Below are 27,541 nucleotides of genomic sequence, written 5' to 3'. Positions count from 1 at the left end.
AAGCTCAACCTGAGTGGGGCAGGGGGCCTCCGAGAGGTGGGTGCAGGGGCAGATGCGCTCAGGATCAGGCACGCACAGGTAGAGGTGGCCAGCGACACCGTGTTCCCTGCAGTCTGCACGCCAGACCATTAGTTTGGTCTCTCATTTTGGATCTGCAGTCTCACGCAGAGGGTATGGATCCTACACCCTGTCCTCCTTCCACCCCAACAGAAGCTTATGAAGACCAGCCCTGGCCCTCAATTTGACTTTATACAAATGAGAGCTTCTGACTTCGCTATAAGAAGATCCCACCAGAAGCTGGCGAGAATCAGCAAGTCTTTGGGACCGCATTTAAACAACGTCCTACGGTTGCTCTGGTAAGGTCTTGCGGGCATCTGGTCACATCACCTTGCTTGATGGGGCTTCCCTTGTCTGTGTGACCCCAAAAGGTGCTGTATGCCACAGCTGTCAGACTCTCACTCGGAAGAATTAAGTGGACCATCTTAAAATACAGACCACGAGAACCAGGATGGGAGGGAATACATTTACTTTTAGGTATAAAGGTTTACTATCAACAAGTTATCACTATTATTTACATGTTTACAAAATGGAAATAAAAATGACCAACGTTTGGTGCCAAAAGTGGTACATCCAAACTAAGATCAGTACAAAAATAAATTTTCAAGCTATGTGTTTTTAAAATAAATGACATTGAAACAGGAAGGGGAAAGAAACTGGGGACGGTCATGAGCTGAAACGCAAACACTACAGCGAAGAAGCCTGGGGCGGCAATGAAACCAGTGCCGGCTGGAAGCGCTGCCCCGCAGGTCGTCACAAGAACCCAGCAAACAACAAAAAAAAAATACACAAGTTATGTTCCTGAGCTCCAGAAGCGGAGAGCCTCTCAACTGTTGTGAATTCCCACTACAGAGGGTCCCCGATGGGGTTGAACTTCCACTAGTGCTCAGCTGGTGGCCTCAGGATACGGTATCGTCCGGGGAGAAAGCTGAGCCCACTTGTGAAAAAAGAAACCCTTTGCGAATGAGGAACAGTGCGCATGAGTCCTCTCTGTTGATCATCAAGCAAGTCTTCTGGCCACAGATAAACAGGGACGTGGGCAGAGGGAAAACAGAAACCGCTTGGTTTGGGAGCCCCTGTGCCCACCACGCACACCCCTCAGTGATTTTGGCAGAAATCACAGTGTTGCCGGGGTCTCATCCCTTCATAGATAGATGCACGCTTATTCACACCTGGAAGCGGACTTCACTGATCCACCCAGCCGAGGCCCTGCCAGGGAAAGCAAAGCCAGCCCGCAAACCCTCTGCCCACCCCACATGGTGCTTCATCCTCAGTGGATGACTCTCCTCCTCGTTCCCCATAAAGCTGGGCCGGGCCTGTGTGCCTGCCGGAAGTGGCGTGCTGGGTCGGTGAGGGTGCCGAGTGAGCAAAGAGCAAGGCCCAGCCAACTTCCGCTCTGCCCGGGGGCAGCGCAGCAGGATGCCTGCCCACGCACAAACGCCTCTGGGATCCCAGCAAGGAATGCAAATGCTGAGGGGAGTGGGAAGAAGGGGCTAAGGAACGGGCTGCGGCCCATGTCAGAGCAGCTGAAGGTTCCACACGAGCCGGTGCCAGCTCGCGCTCCCACCAGGGCTGGGGGGCAGCAGCGTGGAGCACAGGGCACCAAGCAGCCCCTGCAGCTGCAGCCCAGCTCCGCTCACTGGTCTTGGACTTTGGCCCTTTTGGCTTTTAGGGACAGGTGCTGCAAGAGAAGAGAAAACATCATAACTGGAATTCGTTAGACAAAGAAACCAGACTGGAACGCAATTCCCATATGAATGACCAAATCAAAGCTTCCATCTGGTCTACAGCGTCTCTGTCAATGCTGTGCCCCTCAGGTAATGGTCTACAGGGAGAAAGCCCAGCTGACCAACCAAGGAAATGGGCCCACGGTAAGCCATAAGCCACAGTAGCCCGAGGCCCAGCCCGTCAAGACCCAACCCCGTCACATGGGGCTCTGTGAGAAGCTGTCAACAAGACACTGCTCTCCCTCTGCCCCAGCCCACGGAGAGCACTGCAGCCAAACACCTGTGCTCAGGGGGCTGGGCTCAGCCGGGCTGGACATCACCTCAAGTTTCTATGCGTTTCTTGAGGATGGTCAAGCAAAAATATCCACCCCTTAGGAACGAGGAGATTCATCATTTCACCGAGCGTCTTAGCATGCAGGTACCTTTGCTCATGGCCCCGGCCCTCACGGAATCCCTTGCGAGTGCAAGTTGGGGGAAAGAATACCTCCTAGTGACACATTTTTCTTTCAGAAATGTCACTCTCTACCAGTATAAATAACATTATAATCACAGGCATCAGATAACAGGACTGTGGGAGACAACCATTCTTTAAAGTAAGGTCAAAGTGCTAGAAATACTAAAACGTGCATGAATGGCAGAGTATGTAAATATAAGCTTTTCATACAGGACTTCTGTTCATCAACGGAGGTGCTCCCTTAATAATCATAAACAACCAAGAAACACCTAAGGCACATTGCCCTAACACGTGCTGGAATGCTCGCACGAGGAATTCCGGCCCTGACTGCCCGTGGAGCAGGCCTGCCAAGCCTCACTTCTTAGCACGCCCACAGGCCTCAAGACAGCAACCCCCGTGGCTGACAGAGAACTGCAGGCCCTCAAAGAACACAGGGTGCAGAAGAAGACACAATATACCACCAAGCATGACATAAGAGATGACAGAGTGGACAGGACATGAGTCTAAACGAGCTGTAAGAGGTCACTTTCTAAGTGCTGACGCCTGAGAAAGGACAGTACAGGTTCTTGCAAAGGCCCTGGCTAGGAGGGGTTTCCCCACATTCCAAAGATATCTCTGAGAAACAGGAAGAAAAGTTTAAGAACTGAAAGGCAAATCTCTGAAAAGGTCACCTTGTTCTCCACAGCTGTGAGTCTTGCTGAATTTCCCTAAATTCTTTCCTCGCTGTACTTCACCTGATGTGACCCCTACCACTGATGTTAGACACCCACAGCCCAAGCTTGGGAATGGGTGAGGAAGGCATCACAACCATTTTTGGTGTTCATTTCTGGGAAGAATGTTGAGTATAAACAAAGCCAACTATGGACCATTTCAGGCCTCTTTATAGGATGAGAGTGACACTGAGAAACAACAGTAATGGAAAGTCACCAAAGGCGCCAGAAATAGACCCGGGGATGATCTGTGGGCCCTGAACAGTCATGAGGTGCTACACTGCGTTCAACAAAAAACCAGCTAGCATACATGGGCAGCCACTGGAGATCTGCGGGGCTCTTGGCGAAATCAGTTCATTTTGGACCGGTTAATAGAAGTACCTTTGGACTGTTTAGCCAAGTAGGGGCTAAGGTTCTTGGGGAATTCCAGGGCCCCCGCCTGCACAATGAAGGTGTTCTACCAGGTGATTTCTAAAGTCCTCTAAAAAACATCCTGATGAGCTGAAAACTAGGTATTTGGAAAGAAGAGGCAAATGCAGAAATTTGGAGCTGTCATTTTCTTCAAACTTCTGGGGCTATTTGCTGTTTAACTTTGTGAGTTTGACCTAAAGAAACTGTCATTTTGAGCTGAGAAAGGTAAATGACTCAGGTTCTAGGTTAATTCTATTCCCTGAGAGTCTAAATGAACCCAAGACAACTCTGGGCTTCTCCTTCTCTAACTGCTTGCATCTGATTACTTTAACAACCACTTTTACAATAGCACCGGTCTTCTCAACGCCTAGTTTGCATTTCTAATCACTTCTCTCGGACTTGGGAAGTCTGCAGATTTCCACCTGAGAGGTTTTGAAGGAAAAGATTTTCTTTCACTTTAGGTTTATTCTTATCGGCCCAACACAGCAGAGACAACGCACTCTGCATTTTTATCGGTCCTTGCAGCTGATTTCATTTCCAGCTGAAATATCTGTATGAGGATATGTGAAGAACTATATAGGTTTGAAATGTTTTTTGTTTGATTAGATAAGATTTAAATATTATAAGATTTAAAAAGGGCAATTGCCCTTGACATTGCTGAGGCGGGGAGGGATGAGAAGATTGTCCTATTTATAAGGTCACGACTCAGATGTTTCCAGGAGCTGAATGAGTGAAAGAAAAAGGTGAAGTAGGTCCACAGCACATGGAGAATGTCACCACAGAGGCAATCCTCCCTCAGTCCCTACTGATTGCTGCCAAGCAGAAACTTAGGCCCAGTGTCAGCAGATTCAAGAGAAACCTGAAACCTATATTTAATGTGAAATCTCTCAATTTTTAAATGCACCAATCAATCTTAATTTTGGTTTGAAAATATTTTAGTCTGGTTATGACCCTGATGATGTTACGGGTTTTGGACTTTCCCTTCTGTGGTAAGTAATGGTAAAACTAGATAAAATATCTGAAGCAACTGTTTTCAGGCATTGGGCAATATATAGCAGAGGGCTGCAATCCTTGAGAGAAAGGAAATGCTCAAGGTGAGCTCTATATTCATCCCAGGTCTCTGCCTGGCTCTCCAAAGAGAGCTTGGAAGTAAATCCTAAACAGAGAACAACAGTAGTGCTAGGGAGAAGAAACAGATCAGCATTCCGGGTGCCTGAGACAGCTGGAATTCTCAGGAAAGGTCATAAGAAAGAAGTAGTTCCAGAAATCCACAGAGGGCTACCCTTAAGTCTCTGGCTGAATACTAAGCTGCACATGTGTAGGCCAAGACTCCACAAGGCTGGCAGAGAAAAGTGATTGGCGGTTGTGAGCCGATATGTAGATTCTGAAGGTCTGCACAGTACTGGAGACACCAGAGCTCTGGCCAGCTAGAGAGCAAAGACCTCATTGAACACCCTACGCATTCATATGAGACATCAAAAAGGTCATGATGTCTTAGGCGTATGGCTACTCTAGCTCTGCCCTATTAAAAACTAAAATCAAACTTCAGTGAAATTAAACTAATCCGCCATTATTAACTGTCTAGGAGAAAAAAGCTCAACATTCTCTAAAGAAAAAGACAATAAAATCCATACTCTCTACAACACAGCATTTATACTATACAACATAAACAACAAATTACTAGACAAGAGAAGCAGAAACATGAGATCCATAAAGAGGAAAAACAAAAGATAAAGTAGACCAAAAAATGCCTGAGATGTGCAATTAGTAGACAAGCCCTTTAAAACAGCTAATATAAAACAAGTTCAAAGATTTAAAGAAAAAGATGGACACGATGAGTAAATACAAGGAGACTAAACAGAGAAATAATAAATTAAAGAAGAACCGAAGGAAAGTACAACAATGGAAAACACAAATAAAATATTCTCTGGATGGGCTTAATATCAAATTGGACATTGCAGAAGAATTAACCAGTGAACTCAAAGACAGGTATGAGAAACTATCTAAATTGAAGCACAGGAAAAAAAGACCAGAGCCTCAGTGACATGTAGGACAATATCAAATGCTTGAACATGTAAATAACTAGAGTTCCAGAAAGAGAACAGAAATACTTAAGCAGAAAAAATTTTTTTTTCAAATAATGATCCTAAATTCACCAATTGTGATAAAAAGAAACATCAGCCCACAGATCCAATAAGCTCAAAGAACCCCAAACAGGAAAAACACAAAGAAAAGCACATAATACAGGTTAATCTGCTGAAAAAAAAAAAATAAAGACAAAAATCTTAAAAGCAGCCACAAAAGAAAAAAGACACATTACATACCGAGGAGCAACAATAAAAATTACCGCTGGCTTCCCACAGACACAATTCCAACCAGATGGCGATGGAATAAACTCTTTAAAGTGCTAAAATGCAAAAACCAAGCAAACAAAGACCTTACAACCTAGAATTTCATATACAGAAAATATACTTTTCAAAAACGAAGATGAAATAAAGATTTTCAGATAAATGAATGCTGAGAGGATAGAGACTGGGATCTACACAGAGGGATGAAGACGACAGAAATGACAGACAGTGGGAAATATAAATTATTTTTTTTGTGTGTTCCTTCTCAGTTTCTTTAAAAGACGACTGTTTAAAACAAAAACAATTATTGTGGAAATAAAATATATGTAGAAATAAAATGTGGAAGTAAAATATGACATATGTAGAAACAAAATATGTAGAAAGAGTAATACATACAACATACATAGAAATAAGCCATATGTAGAAATAACATATTAACAAACATAAACATAATAACATATGTAGAAATAAAATAAATGACAGCAAAAAAACAAAGAATGGGATGGGGGAAATGAAATATACTGTTGTACGTTTCTTACATTATAAGCTAAGTAGTGTAACACCAATTCAAGGTTGATTGTCATGAGTTAAGGATGCATATATAATCCCTAGAGCAGCCACAAAAAATAAACCAAGAAGTATAAAAAGCCACCAGAAGAGACACTATGGAGTACTAAAAAATACTTGATTAATTCAAAAGCAGACAGTAAAAAGGGGGAAAAAAGGAACAAAGACTAAATTGGACAAACAGGTAGCAAAGAACAAGATGATAAATCTGACCATATCAATAATTCATGAAATGTAACTGGACTAAACACTCCAATGAAAAACACACTGCAGACCAAACAGAACGAGTCTTTGGGCTCTATTTAGCCAAGAAGTTTGTGAACTCTGATTTACTTGCCAGCCTTCCAAATATTATAACCACTGTTCAGTTAAAAACCTTGCTAGAAGAATGTATGTCCTTTTCTTTTTTTTGAAACAAATGGACCCTCTTTTGTAAAAATGAAGAACATAAAACTATGGCTGTCCTACCAGGGTCACTGCCCTTACAGCCCTTCAGCTGGGCCTGCTGTGGAAGGTGAGAGTGTACACAGAGCAATGCTGGTGCTCAGCGTCACCTGCCACTGGGTTTAAAGCAACCTGTTCATGGCCTTCCAAGGCCAGCCCATCAGAGAATATGTGTGCCGCTCCTTGTGACCATGGTCCAAAATGTGACATAATTTCTTTGGAAGTGGTTTAAAAGAGCAGAGAAAGAAAGAACTGAAGATAGTCTCTTTTTTGTCTTATGAGTTGGAGGGATTTATTTTTCAATGTACTCCACTGTGAGCAAATGGTATAGTGCTTTTACCCAGAACGGTCTTGGGGTATGGTAATGGCGATGCCCTGCTGAGGGGCACAAATTTCAGCACTGAACTGGAGAATAAATGCACATTTTAGATTACAAAGAAGCAGGCTAACAGGCAGTTTTGGGAAATGGGCTCTGTTCATTCCTACCGTTCCTTGTTGATAAAAGTGTGGAGCCAGCTCCAGTAGCCAAGCAGATTCAATAGCTGTCACATCTCTCATATAATACTTGGAGGTTTGTATAACTTCATTGTAGATAACCCTGAAACAAGAAACATGAGCTAGTTTCCTGTATCTTATGAGAGTCAAGAACCGCAACAAGTAGAGATGATGTTTTTTCCCTTTCCCTTTAATAGGTGTCTATTCTGTGTGCCAGGTACTATAATAAATACACTGATGTTGCCCACTTAAGCCTCATGGCCTGAGTGGTGGATGAGTGTGTCCGCTTCACAGGGGCGACACTAAGTCCTATGTGACTTCCAGAACACCTCACTTCTCAGCACAGGACCTTTCTGGATCCTTAGTCTGCATTTATAGAACTCTGAACAGAGCCCGATGACTTTATTATAAAATGCAGAAACAGAAGCAAAGGTTTGCCTGATTCTAAAAGCAGCTGGGAATTAACTGTAAAGAGACACAAGGAAACTTTCTAGAGTGATGAAAATATTCTGTATCTTATTTGGAGTTTGGGTTACATGGGTATGTACACAATTGTCACAATATTCTTTCACCACATATAAATTATACCTCCATTTATGAGGGAAAGAAAAAGGTTTGACTAAGGCTGAGGTAACAGACATGAAAAAGCCAAGAAGATAATTTCAAATCCCCAGATATTAGGTATGCAGCGATACTATAGATATTAGTTCCTGAGATATCTGAAGTGCTGATTCACAGCTTCCCCCACAACTATACGCACACAAGCTATACCATCGCTGCCCTCCCCTCAAAAGCCAGTAAATGAGTCATTTGATGAAGGTCAGACCCAGTGAAAGTGGGGCCCTCTGCAGAGAGGCAGGCTGTGTGTGTGTGCGCACGAGTGTGCACTTGTGTGTGTGTGCATGTGGTGGAGGTTCTTCACCACCTTAGTATAAACCTGCTTCAGGACTGGCTCTATTTCCACCATCTTTTCTTTGCCTGTCAGGGCTTCCTGGGAATGAAATAGGAAAAAAAAAGCCTTTTCTTTTAAGCAACTCTCACATTTAATCACCCAAAAGTCAGCAAACCCTTGAAAAAGGATCCAGAACCAATGCATGGCTTCCCTTTTCAACTTGCCCTGAACACTAATGGCTATCAGGTAACATTTCTAAACGCAGAAATGTCCAAGTCTCCTTCCAGCTAAGAAGCTTCTAGATCTGCACTGGTTACAGGATAAAGTCTAATTTCTTGGATAGGGGAAGAAATCTCAAACTCTATTACACCTGAAAGGCTTGTTAAAAAAACAGCTGGCTAGGTCCCAACCCCAGTTTCTGATTCAGTAGGGCAGGGCCCAAGGATCTGCATTTCTAACAAGCTTCCAGGGGATGCAGATGCTAGTCTGGGACCACACTTTGAAAACCATTCATCTCAAGTACCAGGTATGTTACAGTGGACCTTTCTGCCTCTAATTCTATCTATCATTATCTCCCCACCCCCTCTCCACATATGCCCCACTCTCTTTCCAAGAGCTTCTCCATCTATCTGTGCTTAAGAACAAGTTGGTTTTAAAACTTCCGGTCCTCCGTAGGTCAATATTTTTGTAAAATACAATATAAATGAATTACCAAAAGAATGAAATTTTTTAAAAAGGCACACAAAATACGAGCCCAAATATTTTATTATCGAATTGGGCAGACATAAACTTAACCTATGAAAAGGTATAACTGCCCACTCTCCACTTCTGTGCTTATGCCTTCCTTCCCAGGCAGTTACGACTGGCGTCGTTTCGCACCTCGCCCTCTGGGTAGCCCCGGGCTCACCACACCATGAGTCCCCGTTTCCCAGACACATGAGGTTGTTTTACCTTCCCGCGGCTTTGCCCCTGCCACTTTCTCAGTCTCTATACCTTTTATGTACTTTTCTGCCTGAAAACTCCTGTTTCCACATCTAGATGTCATCTTCTCCAAGAAGCCAGCCCTGACTCACTTTGGCACACAAGGTGCCAACTTCAGCCCGTTAGACACCCATCGATCAAAAAGCCCCTCTTCCCAGGTACCGGAATCTGTTTGTGTCTGCTCTCCATCAGGACTATGGGCTGGGATCTCCATTCATCGCAAAGCCATGCCTAGCACAAGCTTTAGTATCTATATCATGGGCAAAACTGAATGTTTGCTGAATGGATGAGTGGACAGAGGAACGTCACCGTTTGCTTAAGGAGAGCTTAGATAGAGCAGAAATTCTATAAACGACTCACTACAACAAAGTCAACGAAAGTGTACCGGGCGCCTGTATTCCAGCTCTTGTGCCAGGCAAATAGGGACCCAGAGATGAACAAGAACTAAGGCCTTTCCTTCGACACAGGTACAAAGCTAAGGAGCCGAAGGGTGGCTTACCAGCGAGGTGGCTTCTCTGCATAGAGGACTGACGCAGGGTGGATGTGGAGTTCATGATCATCACGGATGGTCCTTGTAAAACAGAAGAATTTTATCTGAAGTTCATTTTAAATACTTCATTTTAAATAGTTCATTTTAAAGACTTTCCCACAGACATGTTTAATATTATTAAAAATACATGTAGATTGTACTTCGCACGAACAAAACTATTTTCTCCATCTTCTCTTGTGCCTTTTATGAACCCCTCCCCCGCTACCACCCCAGAAGTCAAGAATAAATCATGCAAACAAGGGAAGAAAAGAAACAGGTGGACATTGGGAAAAAAAAATTTAGAAATATGTTGCTCTGCCAGTGTTTATGTTTATCTTCTGTAGGTTTTCTTTCAAAATAACTTCCTTGGGAACAGAAATAATACAAACGATTATTTCTATACTTTCCCATTAAACAAAGTTAAAAACTAAAGAAAAAGACTATGGAAGAGATAATAGAGGAAAAAAAGAAAGCTCAGTACTGGACTATTCATTTCTCTGAGATAATATTTCAAATTCCAACTCAGATTTGATTCAATTTAATTCAAAAAATATTTACTGAGCACACAACTATCAGTAAGATCGAATCACAAAAGAACGTTCATAGATTAGGATGTCACTGCCTAAATCATGATTACGGTGTCTTTGCAGATGCCTGGGATCTGTATGTCAGGGATGTGCTTCGAGCGCTGTGACCAACCTCATCTCTGGCACTGTGATAAAGCCAGCGCCCTGGGGTCTGGGATGTCCTACCAGGTGGTCTGAGCTGATGGACGATGAACTTTGTCTGAAAGAGACTCACTGACTCTGAAGCCTGTTATGTAGCCCATATTTTTCTTGAAGACACTGGAGAAAGAATTTTTTAAACGCTAGTAGAAATTGCTAATTAACACTGTTGAGGAGAGTAGGGCAATCGAACTGACAACAAAATAACAGTCCTCACTGGAGAAGATCACAGGCCTCTCCAGAGCGGCCTCAAAAATGGACAACTCAGTGCTGGGAGGGGGAGCGCATGTAACAGGCAACAGAATCATGATAGTGATAGGACAGAATATACTTAGCCTGGAGTAACAAATAGAACATACTAGAGATAAATGTAAAGTACTATACTTAGGTTCAAATAGTCAGCTACTAGGATACCAGATGGAGGATGCCAAGAAAACAAACAAAAAAGCTCAGTGCTTTTTAGCAAAGCCCAGTGTCTGGGGCAGGGGACATCACTTGTTAGCAAAGCCCAGTGTCTGGGGCAGGGGACATCACGGTTGATCTCAAGGTAATAGGGCTATACTGTTTTCTGAGAGGAAAAAGCTAATGACAAAATAATATGTGAAGGAAATCCAAAGAAAAGCTGGGGAGAAAGCCTTCTGATTGCTCCCTTATTAAAGAACAGATCATATGATCACTGCACTACAATGAAGTTATGAGACTAAAATGAGTTGAGAGAAAAGACAGGCTAAAAGTAACAATTCAAAGAATGATTTAGTTTGGAGAAAAGAAATCTGCATTAGCTTTTACTGTATTTTAAAATACTAAAGGCTGTTAGGAGGGCACCAGTCAGCAGTGATTTTTCTATGCCTAGAAAATGGAACAGGAAGAAAACAGCTGTGGTCTGCAGTGGGAGGCAGATCCAGCAAGTTAAGAAACACTTGTCAACATCTGAACATACCAAATGGTGGCCATGATGTATCAGGGTAGGTGGTGGCTTCAACCCTGCAGATCTCTATAAGCATAATGAACTATCCAACAGCAAAATTAACTTCTCTAGGAAAGATCATCTTTAATGGTTCCTTCCAGTCCTATTAGTCTATTATTAGAATGGAAATATTACCAGCTTCCAGACTCGTAATTGCCATCCTTCTACAACATGTGGATGGGCTGAATATTTGAGAATCATTTCCATAAAGCTAAGATACTCTGCTTAAAGCTATACAGTTCAACTCAACTCATCTTTGGATGGAGGCACAATATAAATAAGGGAAAATTATTTAATTTTTCTCCTTTCCCTGCACATCAGCTTTCTATGGGGTTTGTATCATTTTTAAGATTTCTCCTTTAATAAGTGACTTCACAAAGTATTCTGTTTACCTATAAGCTCCAGTAGAATGAAACCTCGCTGCATTTGCAAAGAATCCCGAAATGATGCACCTCAGAACCGGATCTGGATCACCTACACGAGACAGAACAGAGTGACAAATGAGACCCTCGCCTGCCGTATGCTCTGTGTGCTCAGGCCTGTGCTGAGAGGCTCTATCCCAGGCTTTTTCGAGCTGTTTGGGCCCCAGCGCCATGCTTCCCAGTGCTGGGTGCCTGCCCTGGTACCATCTGTGGACGTCTCCACCCTCCCACAATGGCTGCTGAGAGTAACAAGCTGGACTGTTTCTTTAACTTGGGAGCCCCAATATCCCTCCAGCCACAGATGCCTAGACCAGGGCCAGGCACCAGAATCTGAGAGTACTCCACTGGCTGGCTGGTGACCTCAGGAACTCCTTTTTAGGTGAGCATATTGTGGGAATGATGTTCCTTCCATAGACACAAACTGGATACCACAAAGTTATTCCTGTGTTTATAAGCTGCTGTATAATTCTTCAACATTTTCAAACATTCCATTTTAATTGGTGTCTGTATTGCTACAGCAAACATCTTCCAAGGATAAAGACTCCCCACGTATTACATGATTTCCACAAAATAGATTCCAAATTACTGCGCAAAGGATAGGGTCATTTATACGGTTTATGACATCCCATGTTTCATTTCTATGATTTACTCTTTTTTACACTTTAACTCACTGAAATCAGGACAGCATTTTATAATCATAATTGGCAGCATTTTCTTCTTTCTTAGTGGTACACAGAATAATGGTGTGTCTTACACGTGATGGCATTTTAAACTTAATGAAATATAATTTGTTGGTAATTAAGTTCCCAAAAAGTGGTATAATTTACAAAGCCATCGAAAATGTATGAGAATGTCAGTTGTACTGCATTCTCCTCAGCAATGTTTTGGCAAAAAGATACCTTTCTTTTATTGAACATTTATTTAATTCCTCTTGTATTTCTACTTTTGTGAATTCTCTGTTCCATTCTTTTCCCATTTATCAATTTGGAAACTCGTGATTTTTCTTAATATGTTAAATGAACTCATTCTATAATAAAGTTTTTAATTCTTTATCTTGTCTGCCAAAAATATTTTTCACTATTTGCTTTTTTTATCATTTGCTTGACGTTTTGTGCTAGATACTTTAAATTTACAAGTAATTTACTGAGTCTCCATGATTTTCTCTATTGTTCTTACCACAGAATTGACAAATCTCAAATCTACACCTCTAACCACGATCTGACCCAAGAATCAGTCCCTTCTTTCTAACTGATGAGAAATTTCCACGTAGAACAAAAGGGACGAAAATTAATTCTTGGAGAGCAGGGTTGGAGGAAATCTTATATATTACAGTGGTTGTGGCTCTCCAAAGTTCAACCTTACCTTACAAAATCTTATGTCTTAGTATTTAACTTCTCTCGTTAGGAAGAATTTAAATTTAATGTAACTCTTCTCTTGGGCGAGGGGATGATAATGAAAAACAGGTTAAGTAACACAGATGTTTTAAGTAAGGTTGTCATCTATCTGCTAGATGACAGGCACTAAGTCAGCTTCCCCCAAATAGCTTCCCTGTAAGTTTCCTGTTTCTATCAATGACACCAACTTAACCTAATCACCCAGGTTTCAACTCTTCCCTCTTGTGAGCTTATTCATTCGCCAGTATTCTCTGAGCATCTAACAGGCTCCCACTCCAAGTACTTGTCTCCACAGTCGTCCCTGCCTAGCATGCTCTTTGCCACTGTTTTCTAATTCAACAGATTCGCTCCACTGGACTTTCGCCACCACTCAAGACCGACTGTGAGACCTCCTAGGCCAGCCCCCACTGGACTCCTTCCCTGCATTCCTACATCTGCCATTGTTGTTTGCCATGATCACTGAGCTGTCTACTCTCGTAACTTCTAAGAGAACTGATAATCTTACTGCAGTGGTTTGTCTATCTGTGTGAATCTCCCCCTTCACTGCACTGTTTCCTGAGAGTAAGAACCATGTCTTTGTCATTTTGTAATCACTTGCTCTTACTATAAAGGCAAAACAAGGCTCTAGAATAAAACTGACTAGGTTCAAGTTCTACCATACACTCACTGTGTGACCTTCGGCAAGTTACTCTTTATCTCTTAGTCTCATCTATAAAATGGGAATAACAACAGTACATATTTCACTGGCTTGTGTGTACATTAAATTAATGAACAAATGAAAACACTCAGAACACTGCCTGGCCTATTATCAGCACTTAAAAAATGTTAGCAAGTACTAGTGGTGCTGAGAGTGGCAGAGTGCCTGGTACCCAGCAGGTATCCAAAAGACAAATGAATGAATGAGCAGATGTGTCACCGCCTCACAAGTGTAGGCTCTGAGCCACACAGATCTGGCTTTGCTGATAGCCAGCTGTGCTGTCCTGAACTCTCTCTAGGACTTGACAACTCATCTGTAAAATAAGGATAATATCACCTACACCTCATAGAATGGGAGATTAGGTGAGAGAAGATTTGTGGACCCCCTGTCATGGTATAACCTAGTGTGTCCTCAATAGTGGTCACTGCTATAAGCCAGAGACCAGGCCTTATACAGCACTTCTGTCTTATACAGATAACAGCCTAAGCTAAATATACAGCACTTGCTTCAATAATACCTGTATTTGAAAGTAAAATGTAATTTATATGCAATAGCTATAAATATTGTCCACTTAAATGTCATTTTTCTTGCAAAGCCTACATGGGAAAATTAACTATATAATGCCCAATGATCTGAATGGTAATAATTCTTATGTGTTGATAGGAAAATTTTTTTAGTAAGAATAGCCCTGAGAAATAAAAATGGACCTCCATGGAAAAAATAGGCTACTTTTATACGTAGCTTTTTGTAGACACACAGGTACAGAGTACACTGATACCAGCCCAGCATGGGAACTCTAAGAATGCAATTAAACAAAGCAAACAACAGGACGTCACCAGTTGTAGCAGTTTATTCTTACCTTCGCTAGATTTCTTGGGCACTTGAAACTTGACAAGAAGCTTTTTCAATTGTTCTCTTACTGTTGCAGCTCTGACGAGACCCTTGTAATTCAGGAAATGTTCCTGACACCATCGAGAGTTCTTATTATGCTACAGAACAATCCAGACACAGGAAGAGTGAGAGAAACACAGAAATGATCTTGCCTGTGGTGACACTGTGAAGATCATTACTTTCTGTCCCTCCATTTGCTTACTCAATGGGACCAAGATCTTCAAATCATAACTGGTCCTTTTTTGTCCTATCTCTCTCAACAGATGTTGAGAAAGAGATGCTGGCATGCTCTCCATCTGACTGCTCTTTGATGTCACTCTCTGCCTAAAGAGCAAATGAGAACTTAATGACAAGCAGAGCTGTTTTCAACCTTAAATAGCTACAGGAGTGGCAAACCACCAGCCAGCACTACTTCCCTGCGGTTCTTTGTAAATTGACCCTCCTTCCAGGGCGGGCTTGAGTTTACCACTTTATTCGACTATAGGCAAGCAATATGACACTTGCCGATTTAGAAATAATTTGCAAATTACTATTATTTATCCCCAAAGTATGATTTTTCTGTCCACAGTGCTTAATTTTGTTCTATATTCTTAAGTATGATCATTATGCCTTAGATTAATTATTGCTAAGGGAATGTACTTCTGAATTGATATTCTAAGCCAGGGTGGAAAGTGTTTTGAAGAGAAAATGTAAATCACAAGGGACTTTCCCAGAAGGCAACCACAGAATAATGCAGCGTGGACCTGTACCTGCATTCACTAGTAGAGGAAGCTCAGTTTGGAGATGTTATACTGTGCTTATATAAACGAATTTCAACTGATTTAATCCATAATAAGTAATTTCAATAAGAGATGAGGTTTTTCTGAAAACTGTTCATTAACTGTATAATCGTCCATCAAATCTCTGGAAAAACAAAAATTTAGTATTTCTCCTCTTCTAAGAAAGTACTTAAGAAATGAACAATGAAAATCTGAAATATCTCCTTTCCCCTTATATCCTTTCCTTTACATGAGGAGTTTGTTTTCATTGTCTGTAAATTCTTCAGATCTCTCCTTTTAGCAATTTTTAGTGATAACTTTAAGCTGTATTATTTGCTTCCGTTTTACAGAATATTAAAAAAAGTAAAAAAGTAAAAATTAATGTTACCTATGGCTAAATATGGCTAGCGTATGTGAATATATATGGATCCTTACCTAAACGTCCTTTCACAGCTTGTCTGGCAGCTAGTCTGGTGGCTATGTGCATTCTCAAACTCATAGACAGCTTTGAAGAGTCTACCAAACACTACAAGTTACTCTCGGCCTCGTTTATTTGCAGGGAATAGAACAGAACTTCCTATTCGAATGTCAGACAGTGTCGTCCGGCAACACTTCATGGGTGTGAGACGCAGTGATGAGAGAAGGGGCTGAGGAAGGCCGAGCCACTGGCTGCTGCTAGTGGGCCACATCGCTGAGCAAAGAAAAGCGACAAACGAATCCTATGTTCTTCCAGGCAAAACTGCACCACAAACTCAGGCAGGAGTCCAAATGCATGGATTAGAAGTACTGAGAATAATCTAATAGAAAAATAAAGAAGTCTCTTGGCCATTTCTTTATAAACTGAATTTCTGGAATCCTCGCACCTAGAGTGAATGGGTGTGTGGGTGGGGACCTTTTGAGTAGCAGCTGTGCTTACTTTGATAAATGCTTCATACACATTGAGCATAGTGAGATGATCACCCTCTTCCACAGCAAATTTTCGGTGCGCTCGAATCTGGAAAGAATAAGCAATGTTTACAAGCTGACTCCTGTGAGCCTCTTGTACTGGGAAGTAACATTACACAACGAATAGCTCATGGCTGGCAGAGCCAGAAAGACCTGGTTTGCACCATTCTAGCTCTGCCATTTCCTGAAAGACCTCGAATTGGTTACTTAACCTTTCTTAGCCTCAATTTCCTTAATATTCCTTGTCAGGATATTAAGCCTATTTATTGAGATTGCTGTGGGATTAAGATAATTCGCTATAAAGTACCTGGCACAGTCCTTGGATAAATGTTAGTGTTCTTGTCTCTCTCCTCCTCTATCCCGTAAGCTCTAGGAGGGCACGGGAACAACTGCCTGGCACATGGCAGACACTCCATGTTCCTGGACTACCGCTCGGACCCCATCCCTAAAGATCTTGGCCAATGCCATCTGCTCCTATGGAGTCAAGGAGCGGCATGTACAACATAAATACAAGCACACAAATATACTTATTAACTTCAGAATTTTCTTCTTGCATCAAATACCACAATTAATCTCCTGTCCTTCCTTCCATTCACTGAATAACAGATATTTACTGATCATCTACCACTGTTCTATGCACTTAGGATATAAGAGTGAATAAAACAGTGGTGGGAGAAACACAACAAACAAGATAAATAAGCAAAATATTTAGTATATTAGGTGGTAAGATGCGCTAGAGAAGAATGATAAAGCAGGGGATGGGGACAGAAAGGGGAGAAGGGTATGTTGCAATTTTAGACAGAGTGCTCAGAACTTCAGTTTCTTCATCTTAAAAACAAGTTTGCCCATCCTGAGGTAGGATTGTTAAAAAGGCTAATGGAAAAGCAAACCAACTAACAAAAAAATGAAGGAAAGAGACATAACCACCTGGGCACAGAGGCAAGAAAACATCATAATCTGTACTTGTACAACTGTCAGGGAAGATAACAACCCATGAAAAGTCTCCCTCCCCCCGTTACTCATGCAAACTCAGTGCTCCCGTCACCCCCAGACAAAGCTGCCTCTTCTATGACTTTGACTTTGAACTCATCTATGACCTTCCTCCATCAGAATGCCTCACCTCCGCGGTGCTCTTCAACATCGTAACTTTTCCTTCACGGTCCTTCCAACATTCACTCGTCAGTCATCACTGATGCCTAGGCCTCAGGCAGGGCCTTGTCGTCATCTTGGCTCGATTATGACGCTACCAGAACCAGCCTGCTGTGCCCAGGCACTGACTGCTTACATCACTAATGTACCCACCCAGCTGCTCCCAGAGCAGCTTAGAGGACAATTTCTAGAGGAAAGTCAGCAGGACAATGATTAAGATTTGGGGCTCTGGACTGTGAAAGGCAGCTCCACCATGGCTGTGCAACTATAAATGAGTTATCTAACCTTCCTGTGCCACCATCTCTAAAAATGATTATAATAGTATCAACCTCCCTGATTAATGGTGAAGATAAAATGAAACGATGAAAACGAAACGATGGACATAAAATGTTTGGTGCACGGTCAGGCACACATCAAACATTCGAATGCAAGCTGGTATCATCTGCACAGCTCCGCTGTCAGCAGTTCCTAGTAGTTTGAACAAGGCAGGCCCAAAGTGAAAGAGAACGGTATGAACAGCTTGGAGAGAAAGTCGGACTTACTGCCTGAGACTTCTGGTTTGAGGGAAACACAAAGATATTCTGGATCTGCATCATAGCTGCGATGCTTAGAATTTCCTGAGAACAGCCGAAATTTCCTATAAAACAAAAAGCATGCTTGATTTCAATCATACAATGTGTCAATGAGAAGTGAAAGGCATTTTCCAGTATTTTCCTTGTACCATACTGTAAACTCGGATCATATATTTACATATAGTTTGATTTTTTAAAGTAATATATAAACGCTTCAGTCTGCCAAACAGAATGTCCTTCACATGGCCCAGATGAATGGAAGCCTGGAAGGACTCTGACAAAGGAGCTATGAGTCCATTCTGCTGCTGTAACACTGAGCGGCCCTCACTGGGAGCCACGGTGGGGTCCAGACTGTCCCCATCACTATGGGCAGTTTAGTGCCACAGAGGCTTCCTACTCCCTTATGTGGACACCTAGAATCCTGGCAGAAAGCCTGAGAAGGAAAGGGGGTGAGGAAGATGTGGGCTGTGTCACTTCTGCTGTTTCTCTGCCTCTGGGCCCTTCTCTGAGGTGGCCTCCCTCTCAGTAGGGCTTATCTCACCTGGCAAGTCCAAGACAAAGCTAGGCCAGGGAAGCACTTCGTGGGCTGCTGCTGCTGCTGCTGCTAGCACCTGTGCTAGCACCTAGCCAGGGTCTGCAGCAATCAGCCCTCCAGGGCATCAGACAGTGAGAGCAAACTGCCCTTCCAGGCCCAATTTCCCACAGCTTCCTGCCTCATGAGTGATACACTTCCCAACCCCAAACTTAGAACCTGTTTCTCAATATAAGCCTAAGGTTATTCGGTTGTTCCAAAACACAATTATACCTAACTTTCTTTCACCGTGCTTAGTTTGACGTACAGCTTTGTAGATTGCCAGTTAATATAACAGTTAGATAAAAGCAAGAAAAACATCATTATTTACTTTCCCGGGGTAGAAGGTTGGAAGTGGGGGGCACGAACAACACTCTCTAGATTATTTTGTCTTCTGAATATGAGAAGATCTCCAGGTTATATACTTTTATCCCTTAACTCATTTCTTCACAAAAATCTGATGGTGTCAGTGAAATTGGGGCCCTTGTGCATTGGTGATGGGAATATAAAATCTTTCAGCCACTGTGGACAACAGTATGATGATTCATCAAAAAATTACAGCATTATCAGAAGACCCAGTAATTCCACTCTAAGTATATATCCAAAAGAAGTGAAATCTGGGACTTGAACAGATATTTGTATACCCATGTTCACAGCAACATTATTCAGAGATGGAACCTCCCTAAGTGTCCATCAACAGATGAATAAATAAATAAAATGTGGTTTATACATACAATGGAATATTATCCTCCCTTAAAAAGGAGGGACACTGACAAATATTACAATGTGGATGAACTGTGAAGACATTACACCAGGTGAACCAAATCAGCCACAAAAGGACTAATATATGATTTCACTTATATGAAGTTCCTAGAATAATCAAATTCATAGAGACAGAAAGTAGAATGGTGATTGCGGGGGCGGGCGGGAGGAGAGAATGGGGAGTTAGTGTTTAATGGGTACAGAGTTTCAGTCTGGAAAGATAAAAAGGTTTTGGAGATGATGGTGGTGAGGGTTCAACAACAATGTGAATGTACTTAATGCCCAACAGAACTGTACGTTTAAAAGTAGTTAAAATGGTAAATTTTGTTACTTATTTTTCATGATAACAAAAAAACTTCCCTGTTTAAAAAAAAAAAATCTAGACCCATAAGAAACAAACAAAAGTGTTTACTGAGTTAATGATGACTGACATTAAATCACAAGTTAACGATATGCCCCAAACCAGGCAGCTTTAGGCGATAGCTCCTTTAGTACTCTACACAGACTGAACCCTCTTCCCCAAGGTGCACAGAATTCAGGGAATAACTCCTCTGACAGTCAAAATAAAATCAATGAGAACTGTCGGTCTCCACCCACCTGATTCAAGCAGCATTTTTGCAAACATGGGATTCAAAGGAAACTCTGCTATTCTCATGCCAAGTGGTTCCGTTAGGCGACAGTCTTTGTCCAGACCTGTCACAGGAACAACAACAACAATCAGAAGGTATGCACCCTTATGCGGGAAGATGTACAGTTGCTGCGAGAATAAAAATGATGTATGTTTGTTTAAAAAAGGTATCCACAAGATGAATCATGCACCATCAAACTCAATCTGACATCAGAGTGCCATTATATTGAAAGAAGAAAAGATCTCCACCGAGCTCTTGAATACTCAATTTTAAAAATTGGTATTTCCAGTGGCTTCTATTTAAAGACTTAATTATAAAGAAATGGCCCTGCAGTCCCCTCTTGTTCCCACACTCTCACTCACAGCAGCCCCACTCTGTCCCACTACTTCCCACAAACTGCTCTTCCCAGAGGCCCAACATCTAGATAGTGCGAAATAAAAAGGCATTTTCCCGAGTTTCCAGCAGCCTTTGACGCTGCTGGCCACAGCTGGCCACAGCTCCCTGGAAACACTCTTCCCCAGCTTCCAGGACCCCCACTCTCCCGATTCCCTGCCACCTCTCCTGCTGTTTCCTTCTTGTCACCTCTGGATCTTCTTCCATGTCCAATCTCTTGCATGCTATAGAGGTTCCAGGATGGCATCCCGTGCCCTCTGTTCTTCTCTTACCATGTTAGCAATTACAAGGCCATGACTATGAATCTAAATACATGCTCAGATCTCTCTTTGGTGCCAACCACAGTTGTTTATCCAGCTGCCTCCTGGGAAGTTTACTAAACTGGGCAGACTCCTTCTATTGCCCACATCCCTCCTTGCTTCTTCGCCACTGGCCAATATCCAGGAATTGAATTCCCATGATGCAGACTATTGTTTTACTATTATTTAGACTATTTCCAAAAGGTAGTATTAAAACAAATTCTTCTGCAGAGCTCAGTGTAAGACAGAAAAGGTTATTTCTTTTCTGTTTCTATATAACCATCTCTTTAAAGATAATAGATAATTCAGCTTGAAACTAAATTAAGTTGGGTGTTTCACTCTACCTTTTCCAGCTAATTTAGAGCAGTGAAGAAATGAAAATATTTTAAATGACATTCTGACTGAAGAAAAACCAATGCAATTGAAAATTTTCTACGTGGTCAACGTTCTCCCAAACTCATTACAGATTATCCCGGGAAACCTTGCTTTCAAGTTCCTATCACGTTCTTGAGAACAGGGGATGGATCTCTATTCCAGCACACACTCACTCTGGGTTGACGATACAGACCCACTCACAGGCCTTTTAAATCACTAAAGATCTTTTAAATCAGTAACCAGCTATTCCTGCACAGGGAAGTCTCATAAATATAATGAATGAAGATGGACTCTTACCTCACCCCATGCAAAAAATTAATTCCAAATGGACCACAGACCTACTAAATGTAAGAGCTAAACTATAAAAACTCTTCGAAGAAAACCTGTGAGAAAAATCTTCGTGCCTGCGGGTTAGGAAATGGTTTCTTAGATATGACACCATAAGTGACAAAAGAAAAAATAAATTGAATTACTCGGAACTTAAAACTTTTGTACTACAAATAATGCCATCAAAAAAATGAAAAGCCAAAAAAAAGAAAAGTGAAAAGCCAACCCACAGAATGAGAATATTTACGAATCACAAATCTAAGAAGAAAATTTATACCCACAATATTGAAAGAACTCTAACCCAATAATAAAAAGACAATACCCCGAAAGTAAAAATGGGCAAAAGATTGAAACAGACATTTCTCCAAAGATATATCAACAGCCAATAAGAATATGAATAGGTGCTCAACATCATTAGTCATTAGGAAAACACAAAAAACCACGAGAAACCACATCACATCCACTAGGATGACTATAATACAAAAGACAGATAATAACAAGTATTGGCAACTTATTATGTAGAAAATTGGAGCCTTCATACACTGCTGGTAGGAATGTCCACCAAAAACTGTACATCAAGGTTTATTTCAGCATTACGTATATTAGCCAAAATGAGGAAACAACCCAAATGTCCATCAACCGATGAATGGATAAAAATGTGATATAGCCATACAATAAAATATTATTCAGTAATAAAAGGAAATGAAATATTACTATGTCCTACAACACAGATGAATCTTGAAAACATCGTGCTGAATGAAAGAAGCCAATCGTAAAGACCACATATTGTATGATTCCATTTATATGAAATGTCCAGAAGAGGCAAATATATAGAGACATGCCCGGGGCTGGGGGAGGAGGGGAGGGGGAATGAGGAGTGAGTGCTAATGCATATAGGTTTCTTTCGGGGGTGAAGAAAATGTTCTAAATATTCTAAATTTGTGGTGATGGTTGCACAACTCTGTGAATATACTAAAAACCACTGAATTGTACTTTTTAAATGGATGAATCATATCTCAATAGAAGTTTTAAAAGCAAAAAGAGAATCTCAAAGGACAAAAGTTCCACTAAAACTTCATACCAAAATGAGTATTAATTCATTTGGGGCAACATTCACAGAAAAGATACATACTTTCTGAAGAGGTGAATTGTCAACAATTTTCTCTATTTTTAGGTAAATACTACATTTTCAAACAACGAGAGAATACAGGTTCCACCATCACATGGTGTTTCCTTTCTCGAACAAGACCACAGGCTAGCATTCTACCCAGTTCTCCACAGGAAACTCCAGGAATAGAAAGAAGGGGAGTCAAGGAGAGAATGCCGATTTCAGGATGGCGTGTGGAAGGACAAAGAAAAAGGTCTGGAGAGGTAACATCTGAAATATTGGATACTGGGAGGGAATCTTCTGGATGTCTTTAGGAGGGTGGCTCTGGTGATGGTTATTAAAAGCTTTTGATGTACTGACATGCTTTATTAATTCATGGTCATGACTGGACTTCATGTACTATTATCTCATTATGGTCCCACCTTCTTTTTTCCATAAAGCTTGTGTCAATAAGAGGATTATATGTGGAGAGAACCAATCCTGTTCCCAAAGATACTAAGAGCTCTAAAGTGAATACAACCTTACTAATAGTGCCTATTAAAACAGATCAGAGAAACATAATAATGATAGGCGTACCTCCCAGAGCATAGAGTAACTCCAATGCTTGAACCATCGACTGTGCTGGAGGGGGCTGTAAAAAAAAACATTAAAATACTCCTAAGTTAATTTCTTCAGGTAACAGACATAAAAATGTCACCATTTCCTGCTCAAATCCATGCTTCTCTCTACGTGCTCCACACTTCCCAACCTCCATGCATCTATTCACGATGTTAGTGCCCCTCAAAATGTCCCTCTTCTCCTTCTCGGCATACTTAGTAATGCTTGGTCATCAATCTCAGCTTGAGTAAACATTTTCCTCTGAAGCTCTCCCTCGTGTTTCCCTCCATCAGAAATGATGGGTCCCTACCTTGAACTACCTCCTTGTTTTTCCTAAACTCTCATCAGACAGTTCTAATTTTTAATGCATAATCTCAGGCTTCAACGGACTAGAAGCCCCATACTGATTGGTTTACTGATTGCAATACTGACTGGTGATTGATCTTTGTATCACCCAGAGCCCAGCTCCAGGTTTTGCCTATAGAGCGTAGCTGACATATGGTTGGTTGAATCTGAATTTCTGGAAAATAACAGAAAATGCTAGATAATCTGAAGTTAAGCAAAGCTGATATTATGACCTTCAGTCTGATTCTCCAGATCTTACCTCCTTTCCTTCCACAAATTTTTACTGAGCATCTACTAAGTGCCAGGCATCATGACTATTTTCTGCTAAATTACCTTGTTTATAATAAACCAAAATTATTTTATTATAATTAAATAATAGTACTTTTTCAAATTGTGTAGCTTTTTTTTTTCCTAAATGCATTCCCATAACAAATGTATTTTAAGTATCACACTGTTGTATTTCCGTTTCACAGATGAGCAAAGTACATAACAAGTAGAAGACATGTGAACAAGGTCATACAGGTAGTCAGTGGCAAAGCCAGAAACTGAACTCAGGTCTCACTGTTTTCACTCTGCTCCACCCACTGACGTCCAAGGAACAAAAATTGCTTTTAAAAGTTGTGACAGCATGCACACACTCACGAGGGTAGGAACTAGACCTGATTCGTGACGCAGAGGGTATTCAACGAATCACTACTGGCTAAACCATGATATCCCACTTTACAAAGAGGCAAAATATACAGCGCCTAAATGGAGGGGCTTATCCCTCTGGGGATCTTTTACACTGGGATTACATGAGCTATGATCATAGGAAGAGCAAAGCACAGAACTGGCTTTTGAATATTTAATAAAGAAAACTAACGAGGTCCTCTCTGATTCCTTTCCGTCCCTGGCCCTATTTCTAGTCAATCACTAAGTCCCCTATGATTTCCATTCTTTGAATTTATCATCAATCAAAAAACGAAACAAAATGAAACGAAATCTTCCCCCACTCCAAGTTATATCCATAGTATCTTCACCTAATCACATATTTACTACATTTACTAGCATTTCTCTATGGCCTCATCTGATTTGGAATTATACGCAAACACTATTTTAATATAGTTGGAAGGATGGTATATATACGTTTAGCTTGTTCTTCTCACTGTGTAGCTTTCTGTTTTCAATGTTTCTTGTACCTACAGAAACTACACAGTGATTACTTCGGCCAGCTGCATAATATTCTAACAAGGTTATACTCTGTCAAATTAGCCATTTTCTTACTACTAGGCAATTGAGTTGTTTTCAGTTTTTTGCTACTGTAATTAACATATAATACATAAAATTATATGTACCCAGTGATTGTGATTATAAAAAAACACCATTTCAGGGAGAAATAACCAGAAGGGTCTACATGAAGATGAATTTGTATGTATTTTCCTCATCTTTCAGTTGTCCAAAGTTTATGGTTTTTATTATTTGTATTTTTTAATTTAATATAAAATGATGCTATAAACATCATACACATACATTCTTTATCTTCTTTTGAATTATTTTTTCAGGAGAAATTTCCCTGAGAAGAAATACTAGACATTTCTATAGCTCATAAAATACCAGGAAGTCCTCCATGAGAGTGGAAACAGAGTATGAAACCACTTTCCCAAATTGGGTCAGCTTTAGATTTTATCATTTCTCTTTATGTTCGATAACTTAATTAGTATAAAACAGTACTCTACAGCTATTTCAAGTTGCATTTCTCTCTCTTCTAGAAAAGTCAAACATGTTCTAACACTAGCTTATTATTTCCTCTAGCTTTATCTTCAGTGGATATTTAATTTATTGTAAATGATGTTTGAAAACTCTCTGTAGTTTTTAAAATGTTGATCCATCATTTTTGCCATTATATGTTTTCCTTTAACCTTCGATGTGAGGCTTTTCATAAGCTTTTAATTCACATTAACTGTTCATCTTTTCTTTATAATTTCTTGTACTATATGCCAATAAAAAAGGAAATATTTTCTCCATACTTACAATAAACACACAAATGTTTTCTTTGGGAGAAAGACTGGTATTTTTCTATTCCTTCATTTGCCTAGTTTATCATGACATATGTGCCATCAGGGACTTTATTATCTAAGAATCCAGACCTGCCACATCTTTTACCAATACAGCTGGGATAAAACACAGTTAAAATGCAAGTCTTCAAAGTCATAAAAATTCAAGAAAATATCAATGAATATTTATTAACTAACTGACCTAGTTATAGGGAAGTGTTTCGTAAGCACAAGAATAACAGAAGTCACAGAGGCAAAGATAGAAAGATTTTACTATGGAAATGTTTAGAATACCTGTGCTTTAAAAAAAATTAAAAAGTATAATACAAATAAGTAGAAAAACTATTTGCAAGAAATACTAAAGACAACCGTTAATGTCTTTAATAGTTAAAAGACTTGAAAATCACTAATAAACATTAATTCTAACAGAAAAATGGCTTAACAATGCAGAAGTAGAAAGTAGACAATAAATGTTTTTCTACATTTTTAAAAAAAAACTATCTTATGAGAAATCAAAACAAGATACAGATAATATTTTTCCTCCCTTTCTCCCTCTCCGCCATCAATCAAATTAGCAACACTCTAAAAGAAATAACGTGGCATGATAGAGGCACAATGAGTCAGGCATTCATGCCCTGCTGGAGTTTATACCTATAAAGCAATGTGAGCATGTGTCAAGGGTCTACCAAACAACTAAGGCCCTCTAACCCAACAATCCCACACCTGGAAACCTGCCTTAGAAAATAAAGAGAAACGCAATCAGCCTCTGGACAGCTCTGCCAAAGCCCTCTCGGCTTCCCCAATTGCGATACTCTTTTATGCAGACCTATATCCATACTCACTGTCTTGGCTCTCTCCACCTCTACTGACCTAGTGAAATCCCACCTGGGTTTCAGGTCTCACCTCAGACATGACTAACTGGGCTGGAGGCCCTTCCTTTGTCTCTCTTGGCACTGGGAACATGCACTGTCATAACCCATTACTTGTCTTTTTTCTCCAGCAGATAAGAACAGAGATCGTGTCTGCCTGGTCTGGCTGTATTCCCCCATACCCTGCACAGGGCCTGGTGCAAAGTAGGCACACGACATATAAGCTAAGTGGAAAAAAAAGAAAAGACAAGAAAGGTGACGTGGTCTAAAACAGTGTCCTGACATTCCCTTGCGAGCATTCCAGCCTCCCTACAGCCCCAGACGGCAGTCAGGACTTACCGACATGAAGTGGAACCTGAGGACATTGTCAATTCCTAGCGCTTTCAGCTGCAGGATGACAGGTGCCAAATTGCTCCGCTGCATCTCGGGAATGGTGGACTGAGGCAGCTTGTCAAAGGCTTCTTCTGGGGACAGGAAATCAGAACTGTTTGAGGTCAAATGTCACAATCAAATGCAATCATTATGCCAAGGAGATACTTTTCCTTCTCTAACAAGAGGCTCTAGGATTCCAAGATATGATATCATGATATAAAGTTATTTCATATTTAGGAAAGACCATTCTATTTAAAAAATTTTTTAGTAATTTATATCTTTATAAATGATATATCTTCACAAAAGTTTGTCCTTTTACTTTAGGGTACTTTTTTAATGTGCTTTTTCTCAGCGAAATATTAAATCAAAGAAACAAATATTTGCTGAATCACTATGGCGCCCAGTTACATTACCTCTGCTTACGATGGAGTAAGTCAAAAAGGAAAGAATGGTCCATATAAGCAAAGAACAATTTCAAAATAAATCTCTAAAGTAGTAAACAAAATATAACAAATGATCAAATCTTATAAAGAGCAAAAATTGGCCAAATCTAACTTTTAAAATCCATATGCCAGGCACATATGTCACACCCAGAATCTGATGCTGCCCCGAATAAATTAATGAATGCTTATATGCCCCATCAGAAAGAAAAGGTGATTTCCAACAAGAAAAAGCATGACAAGGCACAGAGGTGCCAAGATGGGAGGAGCAAGAGAGAAGGTAGGG

At 40.8% G+C, this 27,541-nt stretch overlaps 1 protein-coding gene across 3 annotated transcripts in view; it reads right to left on the bottom strand.

The window, feature by feature from the left end:
* Positions 1-490: 490 nt before the first annotated feature.
* The window catches only part of DHX35 (DEAH-box helicase 35), a 68,059-nt gene continuing 41,008 nt past the window's right edge, over positions 491-27,541 (bottom strand). The window contains exons 13-22 of one of the 3 annotated variants that reach the window (XM_015597255.2): positions 26,783-26,904; positions 23,176-23,230; positions 20,066-20,161; positions 18,106-18,200; positions 16,386-16,463; positions 14,680-14,809; positions 11,700-11,781; positions 9,586-9,657; positions 7,205-7,316; positions 492-1,738 (exon numbers count right to left, since the gene is read on the bottom strand). In XM_015597255.2, coding sequence (XP_015452741.1) covers positions 1,694-1,738; positions 7,205-7,316; positions 9,586-9,657; positions 11,700-11,781; positions 14,680-14,809; positions 16,386-16,463; positions 18,106-18,200; positions 20,066-20,161; positions 23,176-23,230; positions 26,783-26,904 — 887 coding nt within the window. In that variant the 3' untranslated portion in view covers positions 492-1,693. Of the gene's footprint in view, positions 1,739-7,204; positions 7,317-9,585; positions 9,658-11,699; positions 11,782-14,679; positions 14,810-16,385; positions 16,464-18,105; positions 18,201-20,065; positions 20,162-23,175; positions 23,231-26,782; positions 26,908-27,541 lie in introns of all 3 variants that reach the window. The other 2 variants (XM_006921814.3, XM_025039840.1) reach the window with 2 other exon arrangements.

This window comes from Pteropus alecto, unplaced genomic scaffold (genome assembly GCF_000325575.1).
Source record: "Pteropus alecto unplaced genomic scaffold, ASM32557v1 scaffold45, whole genome shotgun sequence".
Lineage (NCBI taxonomy): Eukaryota > Metazoa > Chordata > Mammalia > Chiroptera > Pteropodidae > Pteropus > Pteropus alecto.
Note: the sequence above shows the minus strand (reverse complement) of the source record. Positions and strands in the feature narration are given on the sequence as shown.